Consider the following 22,568-nt stretch of genomic DNA (forward strand, 5'->3'; position numbering starts at 1 on the left):
TTTAACAGTAACGTTCACATAGATGCTCATATGATTACCATGTGATCCCCATTCAGACCAATTATTATTGTTTCAGTGTTTACTGAGAAAGCATATTTTTACATGATGTGTTTATACAGTATGATTCTCAGTGAAATTACAGTTGCAATGCTATACAAATATAATTTACTAAATTTTGAATTGAAAATTTACTGAATTTGAGTGCATTTTTCTCAATTTCCAACAAATTTATAAAAAACATCAAACGCTTAAATTAAAAAATGTTATCATGTTAAAGCCTGTGAAAAAACTCAGTTGTACTAATGCATTCTACTATTCTTTTTCAAACATTTTCCTCATTTCAAAAGGGGAAACTTTATGACTGCTCAAGTCTTTCAACTCAAGTAGTCATTATAAAAATCCCATGTGAGTTAAGGAACTCACATAAGGTACTATAGGAAATAACTTTTTTTATTCAGGTTTTTGAGTTTTTCTTCTTAGAGCAGGTTTTCTAAAATAAGTTTGGCAGCTCAAATCTGCTGAACTTTTTCTAATTTAAGAAAACCCTGGGAAATCTGGGAAAAATACCGCAACTAACAAGTTTTCCCCCCCTGAAACCTTGTATGAGTTCCTTAAATTTTTCCTCTTAATTTTTTTCTGAAAACTTGAAATTGAATATACCTTGAATTTGAAAATAAAGGTAGCAATAAAGGTGTTGCTATTGCTATATGTATTTTTGAATTAAAAAAAAACTTAAATCACAAATATCTTCTTTAACATTCTCTGTTTACTATTTATTAAATATTTAATATGCAATATACTTACTCCCTTTAAATGTAGTTGGTCGACCTGGGCCTCCCAATTGTATTATCCAATCTAAAATTCAAATTGAAAATTATGCGAATTTTGCTGGTTCAGAACTTCAAGGACTACTACTTCAATGTTGTTAAATTGTAGGTTAATAAATCATTTGACAATAGTAGTATATATCACTATATTATTTTGTAGAATACAAACGATGTTTCTGATTTTTTTAGAATGTATCTGTTATCTACTGTGTATCCTGTGCTTGAATGGCTGCTCCAGTGACTACACAGCAGCTTGTTATATAAACTACAGTTGTGTTTCTGAATCAAAGTCACCAGTGTTGCCAGTGCAGGTTAACGGTAAATTATTTTGTCATTCCTTTGAAAAAACTTTAATTTTGTGGTGTTACTGTCCCTTTAATAATTAAATATAAAAAAATCTATGTAACATTTAAAAAAAAGTTGCATTAATCTATGAATTACCTTTGGGAATTTCCACTCCTGGTGCTATCAAAAAAATAGGAGACGATTTATTAAATTTAAAAAGAATATTCAACAGATATAGAAAAAGAAATCAGCATAAAAAATATGGACCATATTGAGTGTAGTTAAAGCCACAGGTGTCATTTATAGATCATTATTTATATGGTTTTACTGGAGTTTTTAGGAATCATAACTGTCCGCAAACTGAGATCGGTGTGATTGAAGGTATTTCCACACAATGGACCTCAGGGTGTTTTTCCACCCTCAAAAATGCAGGCAAGAAAACATCTACAATTCACCAACAATAAATTGCCACAGTAAAGTACTCAAATGTCAAAAGAAAAAAAAAGTAGATTTTTAAATAAATTTTGGTTGGTTGATTCAAAAAAACTCCCATTACTTTGAAATTCGACCCCCTACTGTAGGAAAGCAGATTCATGTGTCATTTTATCAGAATGTGTTTGACTGCTTTGAGTTCCTCTGTTTTGGTGATAAACTTAAACCAACCCCTTCACTAATGTGACCAAGCCAACTATGCCTATTTTTGACATCATCTTAGCTAGTTGGCTCAAGTTCAGGATAAGAAATGGTGGGGAATTTTGAGTGCAGTTGGGCTTGGGTTGACAAGCAGCAGGTTCTTGTTGGGTATCAGCTGTTAAATTTTTCCATCACTCTCTATACATATGCAATATATGATATGCAATTTTCAAAGGCATATTATGCTCCAATATGTTACTATCATGTAATTTTGTTCTGGCAAACTGTAGCAGGCTCTAATTTTAATCTTTCATAAATATGCATGAGGGCAGCCCTACCCTATGACAGCACCTAGTCTGCCCAGTGGAGTCACCATTCTGTTTTATGATAGCCCGCCCCTTGCCCAGACTATGAGCAAGCAAAGGTCTCAACCCTAATATGCATAATTGTAAGACCTAAGTCCATTGTGTCCAGTCCTTCGAAGGTGACATATTAACCAATGAGGGCAAACAACGCTTATTATTACATTTTCCCAAAAATTTGCTTTGCGGGAAAAACCCTGATTTTCAAAAAAACATTCGTGAATTTTCCCTAAAAACTCAGAATATTTCGCAGTTTTAACCCGAAAGCTCAAAAAACATTGTGAAATTGCCCAAATCCCTGACACAACCAAAAATCAATGGGACTGTTCACATTGACTTTTATGCAACCTCGACAAGTTTGAGATGCTATGTTTTTGTATTCGGCTTTTTAGCCCTCAGGGTTTAATAAATTCTGAAAAATTCAAGATTTTTTTAAAAGCCTATTATAACACAAAAAATCAAGAATTTTACGGATTTTGGGGAATTTCGGGTATTCGGAGATTAGTAAATAACCCCCCATGTATAGCTATTTTATTGTTTTCATACTCTAAAGGTCCCTTTTTACTTATCATAATATACTTACTCTCTTCAAATGGTACTGGGGCAGATGGCTCCTCTGTTTCTATTATCCATTGATCTAGAAAAAAACATATATTATATTTTTTACTTTATAGTTAATATGTGTAGTTTTCAAGATGCATTGCCATATTTATTTTTGACCAGGGGTAGCTGTTTTCTTTAGGGTTTATATATCAAAGTCCGAATTTATCTCAATATTTTCTGAAAAAACTGTGACCAAATCCACACAGGTTTTGTCGGCTTATTTATAAATGCACTTTTCCAAAAATTTTGTTTACATGAAAACATCAGAAAAAATCGTGAAAAATACGAATTTCACAAATTTTTCTGAATTTCCGCCCAAAAACTCAGAATTTCACAAATTTTTCTGAATTTTCACCTGAAAACCCCGAAAATGTTGGATTATTGCACGAAATGCAGCACAGATCAAAAATCTTTTTGGCTTCTCCCATTGACTTATATATAGGTCTGAGATGGTGGATTTTCAGATTCAGACTTTTTCCATTCTCGGGATATAATAAATTCCAAAAAAAATTAGATTTTTTTTTCACAAAAAATTTCAAATTTTATGAAAAAAACACAAATTTTTCGAGTTTTTGACATTTGGAGTTTAGTAAATAACCTCCTTAGAATTTTACATATACCCTTCCTCCCAAACAAGCCAGGCCTTTACTAGGAACTTTCCCACTTACACAAAGAGAAAACCAGTTATTCATTTTCATCATTAATTTTCATCTTTCAGGTCATTATCAAAAATATTGGAACAGAGTTAAGGAAATTGGAATTGGGAATTATAGGCAGTTTAAATTTTACAGCATTCATTACCAGTTTCCTCAACGGCAGAATTTTTTTTTTAACACAATGCTATGTTGTGGGCAAATTTTCAAACTAATACAAAATAATTTACAATGACTTAATAATAACTTAAAAATCTATTTGCAACTGTGACAGTTCTTTTTCTTGTTGTTAATGAGTAGTAACAGATGCTATGATTATGGCATGTTCTGCCTATGCTTATTAATTACAGCAAATGCAACTAACATGTTTAAATAGTTTTCATCTGGGGGCCAATTTATAAAAAAAAATCTAATTTGAAAAAATCTTGAAAATGCAAAAATCTTGATTGCTTAATTATTTATTGAAAAACTTGAATTTCAAAACTTGATTGTGTAATGTGAAAGAGCAGCTTGAATGCAGTGGAATCACATTCTACCATTTTTATTTTAATTTTAAGCTTATATAAACTCACCAATTTTTAGACGGCAGATTTTTATATGAGTTTCAAGGTTTGTTTGATTAATAAATCTTAAAGGGATATTGTCATGGGAAATTTTTTTTTTTTCAAAATTAATCAGTTAATAGTGCTGCTCTAGCAGAATTCTGCACTGAAATCCATTTCTCAAAAGAGCAAGCAGATTTTTTTTATATTAAATTTTGAAATCTGACATGGGGCTAGACATTTTGTCAATTTCCCAGCTGCCCCAAGTAATGTGAATTTTTTTTTTCCATGACAATATCCCTTTAAAATCTTTGGAATTTTAGAAATGGGCATTTGCCATCTTTAGAGTAAAAAAACATTGAATTTCAGTAAAAAGTTAGAATGTTTATACATTTCCCCGTAGTTATTATAGTACTTATTGTCTTTTTGTTTTAGGAAAACCTAGGAAATATTATTTTACCATCTGTTCCTGGCATTGGACCTACAGGTCCTGCAAAAGAAGAACAAGAAAATGTATTATTTAACTTTTAAATTGACATATCATATCTGCATGTGTAATACCTATGCTGTCATAGTTTTATGTGATCTCTCTGTACAGACTATGTGCAAACATAGGGACTGCTCATGCTGAATTGTGCTTAGTACAGGGTAATATCTATGCTGCCATAGTTTTATGGGATCTCTCTGTACAGACTATGAGCAAACTTAGGGGCTGTTCCTGCTGAATTGTGCTTAGTACATAACCTATGCTGCCATAGTTGTATGGGGTCTCTTTGTACAGACTATGAGCAAACTTAGGGGCTGTCCCTGCTGAATTGTGCTTAGTATAGGGGAATACCTATACTGCCATAGTTTTATTGGATCTCTCTGTACAGACTATGAGCAAACTGAGGGGACTGTTCCTGCTGAATTGTGCTTAGTGCAGGTGAATACCTCTGCTGCCATAGTTTTATGGGATCTCTTTGTACAGACTATGAGCAAAATTAGGGGCAGTTTCTTTCATTGTGTAACATTGTGGAGGTATTTATTTATACTCACTTCCTTGATAATACTCTGGTCCAGTTTCTAATAGCACTTTTATGAGCCACAGTCCTAAAAACAACAAATGCATCATTAAGTCATTTGAGAAATATGTTGTTGCATGCAGAAATGTGATCACAGAATAATTTAGCTTTTTTAACTAAACCCTAAGATTGAATATGACTAGAAATGCCATATTTTGTATACTGAACTTACTGCAACAGTCTAAAGGTTCAGCCTCTTTATAAAAGTAATGATCCAGGAGCTCCCCATCTTGGATCCTGTTAGGAGGAAGTGCTCTTTCCACCCAAACCTGCCACAATCACTACTGAAGGAATGTTCATTAATATACTGATTCATTAAGCTGGCTGGTTGGTAAACAATATGGGAGTTATTTATTAAAGTCTGAATGCAAAAAACTCAAAAAATTTGTTGTTTTTTTTAACTATAAAATCCAAATTTCTAGTGGGAAAAAACTCACATTTTTCGAGATTTATTAAACCCAGAGGATGGAAAGAGTCTGAATCTGAAAATCTGCCTAGGTTGTATATAAGTGAATGGGAGAAGTCCCTATCCTATTTGGACTATTTTGGGCTTTTCAGACAAAAATCTGAAAAATTGAGACTTTTCAGGAGTAATTTGGGAAAAAACTCAGAAAAATGATGCGATTTGAATTTTTTCTCGTTTGTCCCTGATCTGAAAAATCTTGATTTTTTTAATAATAAATAAGGTCCAACTGTGGATTCTAGTTTGGTTGAACTTTTTTTCATTAAAAAAGTCAGATAAATAAGGCCCTATTTCTTTTATTCTCAACATAGTAAGTTAGGTTAAAAAAGTCCAACAAGTTTGACCTTATATCTCTATATATAACCTGTTAAACTGCTACCAAATCATACTAATACAAAAGCAGTATTGCTAAGATCCATATCCTTCTCTCTCAATCAACCACTAATTTACGTTAGAGCCCTTCACTCCTCATCACTTCATTATGTATCTTTAATAGTACAGGTATTGGATCCCTTATCCGGAAACCCGATATACAGAAAGCTCTGAATTATGGAATGGCTGTCTCCCATAGACTCCATTTTATCCAAATAATCTAAATTTTTTAAAATGATTTCCTTTTTATGTATAATAATAAAACAGTACCTTGTACTTGATCCCAAATAAGATATAATTAATCCTTATTAGAAGTAAAACCAGCCTATTGGGTTTATTTGTTTAAATGAATTTCTAGTAGACTTAAGGCATGAAGACCCAAATTACGGAAAGATCCGTTATCCGGAAAACCCCAGGTCCCGAGCATTCTGGATAACAAGTCCAATACCTGTATCACTATTCTAAAAATCCCATAGAAATTAATAGAAAGTTGGTGAGTTTTTCAGTGGTGAGCTCTATTCTTACATTTTGATAAAACGACCCCCAACGATTAAAATCTGTGCAGGGTAACCACATAATATATTTAAAATATTTGAATCTTTTACTTTTCTGGTCTTGCTAATTCACGGAAATACTTTTTTCCCCCAAATAACATGAGCTTTTTTAAAGTATTACAGATTTAGAAAGTTACCTTTTGTTCCTGGAATTGGACCAATAGGTACTGGGAAAAAAGTGACATTGAATAATAATGTTACTGTTAATATTCAGACAGACAACATTGTGATTAAATCAGTTCTAAATTAATGATGTTATATATTATTCATATGAAAGCTTTTGCTTACAAAAATAATTTCTATATTTTTACATTTAAAATATAAACAATTATACAGTCACTCAACTTTTTAAACAAATATAACTATTTTTATTTATCTGTTATTTCTCATAGGAATTGTATTGAGCATACATTGGTTTAATTAAGAATTTGTACTTTCTTACACTAAACAAAATCGATACAATTAATTGATACAAAAGGAAAATTCTTCTTCTTGTTCTACCCAGCGTATTTGAAACAAATCAGCAGTCCACTGAGAAGCTCTCTGCATAATGAACTGCTACTTATCTTAAAGCTTATCAGGCCTCATCTGGGTGGATGGAAGGGGTACTCAGTGGAGTGCTGATTTGTTTTGATTTTGATCATCCATCAAGGAAGTAGAATGTGATCTCACTTTCAGTTTCAGAATTTTCCCTGTTTCCCTGGAATAGCCTGAAGCTGAGTGTTTCCCAAAGCTCTAATGCAGCCAGTTTTGAGTTGGAGATGGATAACCTGAGACCTTACCATCCTATCTAACCTTATAACTGCCTCTAATATCACAATAAATATCTTATTTTAAAGACTCCATGATGGTGCAAAGAACCATGCTAAAGGATATTTTCCAAGATTGATGACGGTGTAGAAAATATAAAAATTACATATCTGCCTTAAGAGAGATGTTGCTCATGTTGTAGCCCTACAATATCTTTAGGACATTAACATTTATAGTCTTTGAGTGGCAGGCCCAATTGACCATACTCATGTATAAGAATCAGCAGAGACATTTGCTAATCCAGCTGCCAGCACTGGATGCAGAGGCAGAAAACGACAAAGGCAAAAAGTAACCTAGTTAGAAGTGGTTTCATAAATTCTTGTATGTGCCCTGACACATTTGTGCGCTACAAGAATTCACAATTAAGCTGTTGTTAACCAACATTACATTTTAGAAACTGGAGCTTATAGATGATGCAGTCATAAGTATGTATCTCATATTTTATGTACTCACTTCCTTTGAATTTTCCTGGATGGTCTGGCCGTCCTAGTTCTATGATCCAATCTCCTAAACAAAGAAGCAAATGCTTTTTATAATCTTTTCTTGATTCATATAAGAGAATATTATCAATCATTCTTGGCCAAGTAAATAGTTTTTAAAAATTAATTTTCTTTAAATTTTGGGTGCCAGTCTGTTTGATAGCAGTTTCATCAGCATCATAAATTTGATCACAGTATGGCCTTTTTTGATCATATGTCAGTATTTTTGGATGAACTGTCTCTTTCTATGTGCAGAAAATGTTCATATTGTCTGATCCCAATCCATTTGGTTTAAAAGTGATTTTGATTGTAAGGTTTGAAGATGTAAAGGACCAATGGTCATTAATTACCTTTAGGAAGTGACTCTCCAGGTTCTATAAAAATAATAAAGACATCGGCAGAACATCAATGACCAGACTTAATTAGCATTCAAAAACTGAACATTTTTTTTATTTGTTTGGGAGAAGCACAAATTAAGGGGGTTATTTACTAAAACATGAATTAATATAATTTTTTATTAAAACAAAATTGACCAAACTCCCGTCCATTAATTTAACAAATTTATCAATAAATCTTCTTGAAAAAGTTGTAGCAAAATAATACGCTGAGACAAAGTGTCAGTTCGAATCATACGAATAAAATTCCGAAAGCTTGGCTCAATCAAAATGTCTAAAAATGCTAAAATTCAACTTTATCAGATTATGGGATGAAAAACCCCAACTTTATTGCATTATCTAGCAGATAACAATGTCAAGAAATAACTTCAGGGACATCTGCCATTGACTTCTACATGACCTTGACAGGTTTGAGATGGCATATTTTTTTATTTGGATTTTTAGCAGCTTTGGTGTATAATTAATCTCTAAAAATTTGAGGTTTTTTTCCACCAAAAATTCTAGTTTTCCCATTAAAAACCTTGACCAGATAAATCCAAAGTTTAATAAATGAGCCTGTAAGGTTCAGAAAAACAAAATCAATCACCTACGGTTGTAGAATATTCTAGAAGTTTTTTGAGGAAACACCATGATATCCAAAAAAATAAAGAGACTGGTTTAAAATTTCAACAATTCTATACCATGCACTATGTAGGAAAGATCAAATGAAAATGATCTATTTTGCTATGGGAGTGCTGTAATGTAGTCCTCATCTGAGATAAATCTCAAAAGTAAATAAAAGCCAAAAACTGCAATTGCATTTAGACTACTGATGTGATGCAGTTATAATTTATAAAGATTTTAAGAGCATACTGAAACTGTGTTGGTATAACCTCAAATTGTTATACATATTAGACTTTGAAAATGTATTGTCTACTTAAATAAACTGAATATAATCCCTGTTCAAATGAAAATGTATTTAATTATTTAGCCATGATCAATATTGTCTCAGGTTTCTTCTGTACATAATCAGAGGGACATATCTATTACTTATCTACTTACTCTGTTTATAGGGTATGGGCATGGTTGGCTTGTCTGTTTCCACCATCCAGTCTCCTAAAATGGATATGAATACAAAATGGTTTTATATGCCAGTGGCAGAGCAACTTGGTGAGCAATTTTTTTTGTTAGCCATGGATTCATGGCGAAACTGTGGCAAAAATATGCCACAACAAAAAAGTAATCGAGACAAAAAAGTCACCATAAGAAAAAATGCCCATTGACTTTAATACATCTGGACAAAAACGTTGCCATAAGAAAAAACATCCATTGACTTGAATGTATTTGGACAAAAAAGTTGCCAAAATAAAAAACTTCCATTGACTCCCATATTGAGAATTTTTCACCATTTCAAGAATTTTTTGCAGTTTCGCAAAATTTTTGGCAAAGCAAAACAGGACAGATTCTCTGTGATGAGCTTTAATATCACACTGTTATGAACTTCCACATGACTCTCTACATAAGTAGTAGTGTGGTGTGAACATCTAGAACAAAATGTTGAATTTCAAAATAATTTGACAGTATGCACTTTCCTATTGAGCAAAATAAAAATATAAGAATGTGCATAACGTGCTACAGCATTGGTCCACAATTCATTCACAAACCTTTGCACTTTGCACCCTGCCAAAACAAACATAACTTACCCCTATGGTACTTTACAGAAAAATGGCCTCAATGATATCTCTACTTTATAAGAAAACTTTGGAAATTTTACTTGCTAAGTAAAGTACCATTTAGAGCTCATTTCACTAGTAAAACCCCAGTGGCATCACATCATGCCATCAGACTTCTATTTTGCATCAGACCTCTTTTCTGCATTCTTGGAATGGGGTTATATGTGAGCAGTTGACTTCAGAGACACTAGGGGCAGATTTATCAAAGTGTGAAATTAGATCTCACCACAGTAAAATTCACATTGTACACCCTGCCCCCACCTTGGAAGGGCCTGCACTTTCCTGATGAATGCATTGCTGTCTGAGACATTGTGCTCAGAGAGACATTAGGGAGACTCCCATTTAAAAACCTAACTGATGCATCAAATGACATGCAAGATAGGGAAAGCCTGCAGTGCCTGGTGCAAAGCCCTGCCCTTACTGCTGGACCAATAGTGCTGCAAGTGCATCTGGGACATTTGTAAATGACCTCAAATTACTGCTTAGGATAAACTAAAATTACAAGCAGAGTTTGTAAAAAAAAAAAAAAAAACTAAAAATGCATGCATCTCTTAATATGTTCATTAAAAAATGCTAACAAAACCTTAAGGGATAATAAAATAATAGGTAACGGAAGTAATACAATTTAGTTTAGTAAACTGGTTTGTTTACAGATCATTTCTTATGTTTGAGAGTGAAATATTTAAATTCAACTCACCATCTGTTCCTGGTATTGGAGCTTTAGGTTCTAAAATAAAAACAATTAAGGATACATATTTATAACACTGACTTTTCTGTAGGATATTAATGTTCAAAATATCCACAGATCTTTCCTATGTGGGAAAATAATTTGATATATAAGAAAACACATATTTTTGCATTAATACATCAGCCCCGTAACTCATTACTTTTCTCATTGGTTTCCTCTCTGGGAAGTGTTCCCAAATTATGAGCCGTTGAAAGCAATTATATCTTATAAGCCAAAACCATCCAAATTCACTGATGTGAAAAATTGGAAGCTTTTTACACTGACGGAAATTTATTTCAACTCAAGTGTATCGGAAATCCTTGCAACTTAATTAAGATAAATTATATCTGTTAATATCTTTTCACACTCAGCAATAAAATTATTAATACTGGAATATTTACAGACCTCAAATTTGTTTCACTGGTGAAAGTGACCTTTAATAAACCAGCCTCTATGTTTTTCTGTGTTTTAGTTCTACTAAACTGCTTAAGACTATTTTAATCATGTAGTATTTTATGTAGCAAAAAGTTTAATAACTGCTTTTATGTACTTACTTCCTTCAAACTGCAGTGTTTCTGTGGGTAATTTCACTTCTACAATCCATATTCCTAAAAAAACAACATGCATTTTAATTTGTGCAGATTGATAAACCATTACAATAATGGCAAATACAGCATATTCTTTGAGTCATGAAATACCATGCATGTAACGCTAACAAATAATATTTAGCTTTAAATAATATAATCTTTTTTTCATGGGGGATCGACCAAATTTGTAATTTACCTTTTCTTCCAGGAAGTGGTACAAGAGGTCCTACAAAATGTAAGCAAAGACAGAATCATCTTTTAATATATAATTCAAAATCCTTGAATGTTATGGGAAAGGGGAATAAATGTTATAGTCAAAACAACCACTATTGTATGTTGGTTTTCAATTTATGGGGCAAATATTTGCTCTAAAACTCATAATTCAAGTTAGGGCTTTAAAAACTAATGTCTAATATTTATTAAGTGCAAAACTTCAGCATCTGAAAGCTTGTAAATTCATGTAGACGCCAGTGGGAGTTGGCAAAATGTAATTGAATTTATCAATTCAAAGTTTTTTACATATTTTTGTGAGATTGTAGACCCATTAAAATGATGAGAAGAATATAAATTTTGATTCAGATTTGCATTCAAGATTTTTTCACAGTTTTATTCAATCTTGTTTTTTTAGATTAGAACATTCAATTTATTTTGTGATTTTAAATATGACTTTAGGTATATTTTGGATACTCACTTGCTTTAAATATAGTTGGCTTGCCAGGACTTCCTATTTCTATAATCCAATCTGAAAGCAAATATAATTTTTCTGTCACAGTGTTAGATAATAAATATGTCAGTTTCTCTATGATTAATAAAGGTTATTAACATTGCTTAGAAGTATATTAGTTTTTTATATTATTAAATAAGAATGTACAATAATTTATGTGATTAATTTGTGCTACATGAATGTTCAACAAATGGAATATTATCCTGTCTTTTCTTCTCTAAACTTTTACTCACAGATGTTGAGTTCTTTATTTACCTGTAGACACTGGAACTCCAGGTTCTAGAAAAAATAAAGGCAAAAAATAGATTTTTGAAATGTATCTAACATTTGACAATTTAAACTAATAATTTAGCTTTTTATTTATTAAATAGTGATGGGCGAATTTACGCCGTTTCGCTTCACCGAAAAATTCGTGAATTTTGCGAAACGGCGAAAAATTCGCGAAACGGCGCCGGCGTCTCGTTTTTGCCGCCGGCGTCTCGTTTTTGCCGCCGGCGTCCGTTTTTTCGAAAAAAGTTTTTGACGCCGGCGAATTTTCGCGGGCGTTTCGCAAATTTATTCGATGGCGGCGAAACGCGCAAATTCACTGCAAATTCGCGCCTGGCGAATAAATTCGCCCATCACTATTATTAAACTGTACATAACCTTCATAATCCAATTTTACATAATGCTATTAAAACTTTATCCTTTACTTAAATATTTTATTTCTTAATACAACTCACAAAACACATGTATTGACATACTTGGTCATAGCTATGATGACCAAGATGTATTACCATACAATCTATGAGAATTAAGTTTGTCTCACGGATCTAATAGCACTTGAAACAAAGGTATTTTGAAATAATATATATATTAGCTAAAAAAAAGTGTTGACCTGTTCTTATTACATCACAACACAAGTAGTACATAGACACCATATACATGTAGGATATCTTAATTGTCTACATATCTACTCACGCTCATCATATGGCACTGGTGTAGTTGATTCTTCTGTTTCTACCAGCCAGTCTCCTAATTACAACATTAAAAATATAGTAGATATAAAAAATAATATATGTATAGTTTTGTTTTTATTTTAGGTCCAAAATATGATTGACACTTCATAATATATATATATATATATATATATATATATATATATATATATATATATATATATATATATATATATATATATATATATATATATATTGGATATTTGAATTTCAAAAAAAATTCATCTATTAGATGATCATCCCCAATGTACTAATCTCTGAAAATATGGTTCAGATGTAAACTGGTAATATAATCCCTTTTATTCAGTGGTAAAATGGGTTCAATTTATGTTATTATTAGGTATGGGATGCATTCAGTCAAGTAAAATCCCAAGAGTTTTAAGAAGAGTTGGCTTCATCTAAATCCTAACGATAAACAAAGTGAATTTTTTTTCATCCAAATCCTAACTCTAAACAAATGATTTTGGTACATTCCTAATTTTAGCAGATGAAATTGTGTGAAATAGCACCTTCACACCAACACATTACACTATAATACATTTGCATTTTTCAAAAAATTAAGTAAATGTTAATTTTACCTTCTAAACCTGGTAATGGAGCTATTGGCTCTACAAAGGAGACAAGAAATCAGCAACTGGCATTTTAATAATGTAACTTTTATAAAAGAGGAAACATATTTATCATAATTTGTATGTGAAGATGTATTGCAATGTGGGCAAAACTTGTAAATTAATACAATTTTTGTTTATCCCCATTTGCCTGCTTGTTTAATCTCAATTAAAGAATACAATTGTAATTACATTATCTATTGTACAATTTCTTTTAGACAGTCTGCAAACTATTTTAACCAGTTTTTCAAATTTGATGTACTTACTTCCCTCATACAGAATGTTTCCTGACACACTTATAATCCATATTCCTAAAAAATAAACAGAATTATATTTCACATAATAATATGATATAATTTCACATATGTAATGTGCAATGTACTATGAATGTGATAATAATTTATAGTAAAATAATGTTTTTAAAATAGTCATCTTTAAAATGAGTACTTTTTGTTTTATATCATTATATATTAGCAGCTGTTCTAGTACTAAAATGAATTACTACAATTTAAGTATACAATAAAAAATTCAGGAATTAAGTAATTGCTTAATGAATGTACTATATTATATATGTGCTTTTAGGCAGCAGTTTTCTTCTAACTACTACTGGTACTGTCAAATGAATAGTAAAATTATCAATGTACCTTTCTTATTAGGAACAGGAGCCACAGGTTCTAGGAATAATGAAAAAAGAGAGAGAAGAGCATGTTTTAGACTAATAATTTTTTTAAAAGTTTATTGAAATGTCACCTTTATAGACCATAGTAGCCTTGGACTATTTTGTACTATAAAGTAAGACTTTATAATGTAATGTTACCTATATTCCTATGTATACCTATGTATACATTTTATTTCTCAAGATAATCATTTAAATGTCTACTATATTAAGGGGGTTATTTACTAAAATATTAATTTATTTAATAATAGCAATAAAATAAGCTTGACTAAACTCCCATGCCCAATATTAGCTTATTTAATTAATAAAAACTTAATTTAATCAAATCATGAAAAAAACTTGATACAGTAAAAACCCAAATCGTACAAATTTTTTGAGCTTTTTTCCCAAATTGCTCGATTTTTTTTCTAGTGTTTGACCACAATACCCCAAAAAGGTCAGATTGTTGCGCTAAACCCACGAAAATTTGAGATAGGTGCCTCTCCCATTGACTTATGCATGACCTCGACAGGTCTGAGATTTTAGGATTCAGGCTTTTTGCAGCATTGGGGTATCATATATCTCGAAAATCTTTACTTTTTTAACCTCTAAAAGTTTTGAGAATTAAATATATTTCAATTATACACTAAGGGGCAGATTTATCAAAGGTCGAGGTAAATTTTTGAATGAAAAAAATTCAAACTTCGAGCTATTTTTTGTGTACTTCGACTAGGGAATAGTCCAAATTCGATTCAAATTTGAAAAAAAATTGAATATCGAAATTTATCATGTACTGTCTCTTTAAAAATTTAACTTTCACCATTTGCCATCTAAAACCTGCCGAATTGCTGTTTTAGCCTATGGGGGATCTCCTAGAACCTATTTGGAGTCAATTGGTGGACTTTGAAAAATCTAGGTTTTTTGGGGGGGAAATGAAAAAAATTCGAACTTTTAACTATTTTCTGTGTACTTCGACTAGGGAATAGTCCAAATTCAATTTGAAAAAAATTTGAATATCAAAATTAATCATGTACTGTCTCTTTAAAAATTTGACTTTGACCATTTGCCATCTAAAACCTGCTGAATTGTTGTTTTAGCCTATGGGGGACCTCCAAGAACCTATTTGGAGTCACTTTAATACATTTTGGCAAATTTTCAACAGAGGTAAGTTTGTAGAGAAACAGGTTAAATTCGCCCATACCTAATTTGCTACACGATTTTGTCAAGATTTTTCCCACACCGACTTTTTAAAGCTGATTTCTTGATAAATGAGTTAAATTCATGGATGGGTGTTGGGTCAACATATATTCATTTGAATTTCAATAAATACCCCGAGAAGTTGTCTAAATTAAGTCTAAAGCACTTTATATGACCCTGGTTAAGAAGCAAACGCTAATTGCAAGGTTTTGCCTTATCCCCAACCAGTTAAAATATTAGATTTATTTTATTTCTTTTAGACTAGAGCCTCCTAAGTACTAACATCTGAAATATGAAACTCTCCTGCAACAACATTACTATGTTGTTATAAAAGTGCAGTATAAGTTGAACTGCAGACACGGGGGGTTATTTATCAAGATCCAAATTTATCTCAATATCGGCTGCTACAAACTCCGATCTAACCCGCTCGGGTTTTTAACGCTTATTTATTATTACATTTTCCCAAAAATTTGCTTTGTGGGAAAAGTTCCGATTTTCACGGTTTTTTAGTGAATTTTCCCCGAAAATCTTTTTCAGAGTTTTCACCCAAAAGCTCCAAAAACATTGTGAAATTGCCCCAAACCCCGACACAACCAAAAATCAATGGGACTGTGCCCATTGACTTTTATGCAACCTTGACAGGTTTGAGATGAGGTGTTTTTGTATTCGGGCTTTTTAGCCCTCGTGGTTTAATAAATTCCAAAAAATGTGTGATTTTTTTAAAAGTCAGATTTTTTTAAAAAAAATTACAAATTTCTCGGATTTCTGGGAATTTCCAGTATTCAGAGCTTAGTAAATAACCCCCACAGTATCCCAAAGATTAAGTTCTAAATTTGCAGGGTTGGGGGGCGGCATCTATTTAATCAAAGGTGTAAAAGGGATAAGAATTCCCAAAAATAAAATAAAAAATGTCCATTCCTAAATGCAATAATATTCATTATGCAGCTTTTTACCTTGCAATTGTTATTCATATGTTGTGCATTTTAAAGATTAACTTAAAAGTGGCATAATTTTTTTAATTAAGAAATTTGAATACATTCACAGCACACTGTTGCAATTGTCAATTGTTGGTGCTGCAGGGAATATACAATAATAAAATGATTCATTATTAGTCTGCAGTTTGTGGTATACTTACTTCCTTTAAATTTAGTTGGTTGACCTGAACTTCCCAATTCTATGATCCAATCTATCATGGATAAAAAAACAGATGCACATTTTAAGACACAGAATACAATTACTGCTATTATTAAAATGTTATAAGTTATAATAGCATTCACAAATACTGTAATATAATAGTTTTCTACATTTTTTGTAAAAATAATAAACATTTTAGAGGGAAAGGTATGTTTGCATTTTCCTGTTACCTGCAGAAACTGGCATGTCAGGTTCTACAAAATAAGAGACATAAAATATACTTCACAATTTATAATCAAACAATTTTACTTGTCTTACCATTCAAGAAAATGTTAATAAAACATATGCATTTTTGAATGTAATAAAATGCCAAAGAATATAATGGGTTTGGGATAGATTGGGAACATAAATAGCTTTATGCAAAGGATTTCAAGAAATCAATATAAATGATTTCAGAACAAATCTAGTGCTGTATCAATGCAGCTCATCTATGCTTTAAAAAAACAGCAACCCTCACAAAAGATAAAGAATAGCATCAGTTTATTATATGCCATTGATCAAACAGCCTCCAAACTTAATTCAAGCATTGGGAAAAATAAAACTACTCACAATTAAAATTATTTCCATATGGTAATTTTCTTCATTTTCCTCATTTGCAATTTACAGTATGTTTCACAAGTTATAAGGTGCTTAAACTATGTGCTGAAAATGTACTTACTCTCTTCATATGGCACTGGTGCAGTAGATTCTCCTGTTTCTATGATCCAATCTTAAAACACAAGAAAAACAAGCGATTTTTTTCATCCTCTTCTAAATATGATTAAAGAATAGCATTCTAAGACAATTTGCATTTGGTGTCTATTTATGTTTTTTATAATAATTAATTTCTCTAGATTAGAATTTAAACTGTTATCTGGTTACTAATAACTGTACCAACCACTGAGTCCTTTAAATGGTCCTTTGATAAATAAATTAAACTTAAAAATATCGTTTTTAATTTTAGGTAGAAAAGAGACAGAAAAAAAGGCAAATACAGTAGTTAAAAAACAGGACCACCTGCAACTGTCCTTATAACATCAGTATCTACAGAATACTAAAAGTTACATTAAACATGGACCTCCCCTTTGATAGTGGAAAATATTTTTAAAAATGAAAGCACAACTTAATATTCAAGGACATTCAACAACATAACTGAAGCAAGTTGTTTCAAGCAATGTATTGCATATATTCTGTTTTAACTTACCATCTGTTCCAGGCAGTGGAGCTACAGGTCCTGTGTAATAGAAAAAGTAAATTTTATTTGTGATGTTAAATTCTACTACAAATTCTACTACAACTCTAGTAAATGTCTTATAATTATCTAAAATATTACAATTGAAACATATTTTACATTTAAACAGGGTTAAAACAGATTTATAACTGATTGTTCTTGTTTTACAAGTGGTTACAGCAGTTTACAGATGTAAATAAAAAAATGAGTGCCTCCAGTGTACTTTTTTGCTTTACTAGTAACAATAAATAGCATTCTACTACATAGTTAAGCTCCTATTAACTTGGGTTGAGTTAATTTTGAAGCAATACTAAATTTTTTCTTGGCGAAATAATTTGGTGGGGTGTTAGAGCCCAAAAGCACATACAATAGTAATCAAACACTTTGGGATACATTTATCATGGGTCAAATTGAAAATTCTAATTTTTAAATTTGAATTTTGAAGTTTATTTTAGTGTGATTTAACTAGCAAATAGTCCAAATTGAGTTTGAAAAAAAAAATCTTAATTCGAATTTCAAAATTTATCATGTACTGTCTCTGCGAATTCAACTAGTTGCCATCTAAAACCTGACAAATTGGTGTTTTAGCCTATAGGGGAACTCCTACAACCAATATGGAGTCATTTGGTGGACTTTTGATTCGAATTTGATTAGAGTTTGCGGGTTGATCTTATTCACCTGAATTTAAAAAATTAGATTTTTAAAAAAAAATCAAATTTTGAGTTGATGGGAGTTGATGGGAGTTTTTTTAGAAACACTCATGAACTCAAAATTCAACCCTTGATAAATATGCCCCTTTCTGTCAAATTGGTAGAATCAACTAAGGCTCTCGCACACCCTGTAAATAATTAAAGCAGCAATACTTGGTGCACTAAGGTAGAGGATCGGCTGCCTCAGATACAATGCTCTGTAGAAAAAATCCTTGTGTGTTTATTCGTGCTTGACAAAGGGGTGTGACCCCGAAACGTTGCACTTCATAATAAACACGCAGGGCAGCTTGCTTGCATTGATCCTGTGTGCCTTTGGATTTTTTTCTACGGAGCTTTCGGTCAAATTGACAGATTGGCCTGTGATTTCATTAAACACTATATTATACATCAGGAAACTGTTCCTGTCTGATATGTGTTAATAACTGGCAAAAAATATGAAACTACAGGGAATTCTTCAAGAATTTTCATTTTGTTACTTAGTAAATTCACCTTTTTAATTTATTAATATATGATTTTTCTTATATTTCCTAATTTGGGGAAAGGCATATTTCTTTCTGGAGATGAAGCCACTTTGGTTTGTGTGTTTGACACAGAATAACTAAACTCAGATAACCCACTTACTCATTTAACAAGGAAAATCGTGTCACAGCATCCAATCTAATTAAGGAGTTCACCATTTGTGAACAATGGTGCTTTGGTATGCTTATGTAGGGGCCCCATGGGTTAATCTGCCCTGCAGCTTTAAGGCCCCCACCTTTTTCTTAGAGTGATCTGCCAGGAGAGAATGACACTCCCCTGCTACACTGCTATATAGTGTGTGTAGGGAGTGGCCACTTCCTCTTTGGCCTGTGGATGCTGATCCAGCTGAATGTGCTCAGGAGAGCCTGGCTACAGCTAGGCCCAGAAAGGCCCATGTGCTTTGGAGAAGAAGTCGGGGACCAGGTAACCCCGTGAATGAGGAATAGTTACACTAGGGCAGACTTGTCATAGTCTCGCTAGGAGAGAAAGGCAGAGAGGTGAGAGAGAAAGAGCAGCTGAAGCTCCAACAAGGATTTGCAGTAAGGGAGTAGCTTTCCAGAGGCTTTATGTGTTGCCTCCAGTCAGGGACCTCAGTGAAGAGGGACTGTAGGGTAGAAGCTGCTTTCCTGACAACTTCCAGGAGGGAATGTGTGTGAATACTGCAAATGCCTAATGGAGACCTTTCCTCTGTAAGAAATGCCTAATGCCTGCAGCTCTGTGTGAGAAATGTGCTATTGCCTCAGCTCCTGCGTGAGTACTAAACCTGTGGTCACTTGCCTTGTGCATAGTTAAATAAACCGTTTCTGTTTTACTGAAAGAACCTCCTGGCGCCCATCTTTTGTTGTATGCACAGTAGCCTGGGGGATGTAGTTGCACTATACCATAGAGGGAACACTTCCACATGGCGAAGGCCCTGACCCTGTTGTGTGAGTTGCAGTGTAACCCATGCTCCTACTGCTAGCTGGAAAGTTTAACTATTTGTGTGCTATGCCGCCCAAATAGGTGTTACACTAATGAAAAGATTAAATGCATTACACTAGTTATGGTAACTTTAGATAACACAGTTTCTTCAGTTTATCTTGAGTCATGACACATTTAACACACAAATCCAAGTGGCTTCATCTGTATTTTGATCATAAAGATTGAAGGAGAGATATAACCACCCAAACTTAAGGTAGAATATCTCATCTGAGTATTTTTACAATTTATATATTCTTTTTGTGATTTTAGAAACGTAACACTACCTCTATTGTTCAGCAGGAAAAAAGTAATATAACTGAGCCAAGAAGCATTTAGGGATAATTTCTGGATTATTTTTTTAGGATTATGCCATTCTTTACAGCTGCAATCATGTTCCTTTTATACACTTATGATATTAACATTGATAAACTTCAAATCTCATTAAAAAAAATTGTGAATTGAAAAAGTGCTCAGAAGACATTATTGTGTGGATGGGTATATATTCCCTTTAAAATCGCAGTAAAAGATATCATATTCAATGTTTCACATTCCCAATGATATATTATTGTCCTTTATGTACTCACTTCCTTCATATTCCATTGTTCCTGATGGAAATACCACTTTTATGAGCCAGTATCCTAAAAATTAAAATATTACATTATTTTTAGCACTTTCGTGGAAAAGGGCAATAATAGTATTTGAAGAAATGTGTAGTATAGTGATATATATTTAGATAAGCATTTCATAATTTATGTTTAGATAACCAAATTCACATGAAATATAAAAGTTTTAAAGTATTTGCAATATAATGTATAATTCATTCATATCTGTTCTTAATTATTTTTCCTGTATGTTCTTATATAGTTTTCAAAATATAACATTGTTTACTTTACCTTTTTTCCCTTTAATTGGAGCTATGGGTCCTACAGAAAAGTAAACATGAGTTAGAGCTGAAAAGAAATAAAAATCTTAAAACTGGATACTTTTAACATTGGTTTAAAAAAATACTGTAGACAAAGCTTCTGAATTATGAAAATGCAAAAGCCTTTTAATATTTAACTCTTTGGTTAGCAGCAACGTTATTTATTCTGCACTTTCTGTTGCTAGACGACATGTGACATGGCATAGATCAAAAAGAAGACCTGTAACTTGATAGATGGGTAAATCTGTTAAAAGCAATGTATGTTTCCTGTCCACTTTACTTTACATTTCCCTCAACATGTCAGTTAAAGTTTTTGATATAATATTCCTTTAAAAATGTATTAAACTATACATGCATTTAAGAGCAAGGTTTGCAGTACACATTAGTGTTATTTTAAATTTAGACCCAAAACAAGGAAAATAACACCAGCTCTTATGTTGAGGCTTCGATTAAAACATAATATATGTATATGAAGTGCCAATAAATATAATAACATAAATGTTAATGAAGTGTTATTAATTGGGATACTCTGTAAAATTTGGTGCAAATCATGCTTCACAATATGAATTATGAATCCTGTATACTTACTCCCTTTAAACCTTGTTGGTTGACCTGGGTGTCCCATTGTTAAGATCCAGTCTAAATGAAAAGGCAAGTGAAGTTAAATTCACCAATATAAATGCTTATAAATTCAAATAAAAAAATGTAAATAATCTATAATATCATTTTTTATAGTCTTAGTTATTACAGTTACTATAAAGAAAGTTATTGAGCTAGAAGTACAGGGATACGGCAACCTTCATAAAATGCCTTAAACTATATTTAATAATAGTAAAATTAGGTTTAGTCATGCATCAGAGAATTTTATTGTCAAGTTAGTAGAAGTCTGGGGAAGACGTGTGCTAGTTGATATCACATTTCAAGGTTCCAGGGTGTAAGCAGGTCTCCTTCTTATCCCATTTTACAGCATACATTACCAGATAAAATCAGTAGAAAATCTTACATGTAAAGGGTATATATAGATAGATATAGATATGGATAGGTGTATGTTACTCCATTTTCTGCCACCACTGTGTAAGGTACACATAACTTTAGAAGAATGCATAATGGGCCTTGTTTCTTCTTCTTCTTTCTATATTTACACAAATGCCAATACCAGTGGGTCAGGTAATAGTATACCTAAACATTCATGTCACTGAGACACTACAAATTCATGGACAACAGTAGGGGGTTATTTATCAAGGTCCAAGTTTATCTCAATATCGGCTGCTTCAATCTCCAATCTAAGCCGTTTGGGTTTTTAACACTTATTTATTATTACATTTTCCCGAAAATTACCTTTGCGGGAAAAGCTTGGATTTTCATGATTTTTTTGTGAATTTCCCCCATTTCAGAATTTTTTGAAGTTTTCATCCAAAAGCTCCGAAAACATTGTGAAATTGCCCGAAACCCACAACGCAACCAAAAATCGATGGGACTGTTCCCATTGACTTTTATGCAACCTCGAAAGGTTTTATGATGCTGTGTTTTTATATTCTGGCTTTTTAGCCCTTGGGGTTTAATAAATTCTGAAATATGCGTGATTTCTTTAAAAGCCTATTATAACACAAAAAATCATGAATTTTTCGAGGAATTTTGGTTATTTGAGCTTAGTAAATAACCCCCTTAGAGTTTTCTCATGGTGGAAAGTATAATCCACTCCAAAGATTAGGGTTGTTCTTCCAATAAGAAGGTTCATACAACCCTAGTTCCCTTGGTGGTAAATAACTTTGAACCCCTTTATCTGTAGGTAAATACAAGTAC

At 32.2% G+C, this 22,568-nt stretch overlaps 1 protein-coding gene across 13 annotated transcripts in view; it reads right to left on the bottom strand.

Annotated features, from left to right (window-relative positions):
- Positions 1 to 22,568, bottom strand: part of LOC108696888 — a 369,929-nt gene that overhangs the window by 258,168 nt on the left and 89,193 nt on the right. For all 13 annotated transcript variants that reach the window (XM_041569828.1, XM_041569827.1, XM_041569829.1 and 10 more), the window contains 25 exons: positions 21,354 to 21,404; positions 20,737 to 20,766; positions 20,428 to 20,481; positions 17,628 to 17,657; positions 17,103 to 17,153; positions 16,615 to 16,638; positions 16,386 to 16,436; positions 14,043 to 14,072; positions 13,665 to 13,709; positions 13,369 to 13,398; positions 12,753 to 12,806; positions 12,048 to 12,071; positions 11,760 to 11,810; positions 11,265 to 11,294; positions 11,036 to 11,089; positions 10,452 to 10,481; positions 9,084 to 9,137; positions 7,998 to 8,021; positions 7,622 to 7,675; positions 6,496 to 6,525; positions 4,944 to 4,997; positions 4,366 to 4,395; positions 2,691 to 2,744; positions 1,269 to 1,292; positions 805 to 855 (listed from right to left, as the gene is read on the bottom strand). In XM_041569828.1, the coding sequence (XP_041425762.1) occupies positions 805 to 855; positions 1,269 to 1,292; positions 2,691 to 2,744; positions 4,366 to 4,395; positions 4,944 to 4,997; positions 6,496 to 6,525; positions 7,622 to 7,675; positions 7,998 to 8,021; positions 9,084 to 9,137; positions 10,452 to 10,481; positions 11,036 to 11,089; positions 11,265 to 11,294; positions 11,760 to 11,810; positions 12,048 to 12,071; positions 12,753 to 12,806; positions 13,369 to 13,398; positions 13,665 to 13,709; positions 14,043 to 14,072; positions 16,386 to 16,436; positions 16,615 to 16,638; positions 17,103 to 17,153; positions 17,628 to 17,657; positions 20,428 to 20,481; positions 20,737 to 20,766; positions 21,354 to 21,404 (1,014 nt within the window). The remainder of the gene's footprint in view (positions 1 to 804; positions 856 to 1,268; positions 1,293 to 2,690; positions 2,745 to 4,365; positions 4,396 to 4,943; positions 4,998 to 6,495; positions 6,526 to 7,621; positions 7,676 to 7,997; positions 8,022 to 9,083; positions 9,138 to 10,451; positions 10,482 to 11,035; positions 11,090 to 11,264; positions 11,295 to 11,759; positions 11,811 to 12,047; positions 12,072 to 12,752; positions 12,807 to 13,368; positions 13,399 to 13,664; positions 13,710 to 14,042; positions 14,073 to 16,385; positions 16,437 to 16,614; positions 16,639 to 17,102; positions 17,154 to 17,627; positions 17,658 to 20,427; positions 20,482 to 20,736; positions 20,767 to 21,353; positions 21,405 to 22,568) is intronic.

Source organism: Xenopus laevis, chromosome 7L (genome assembly GCF_017654675.1).
Source record: "Xenopus laevis strain J_2021 chromosome 7L, Xenopus_laevis_v10.1, whole genome shotgun sequence".
NCBI classification, from domain to species: Eukaryota; Metazoa; Chordata; class Amphibia; order Anura; family Pipidae; genus Xenopus; species Xenopus laevis.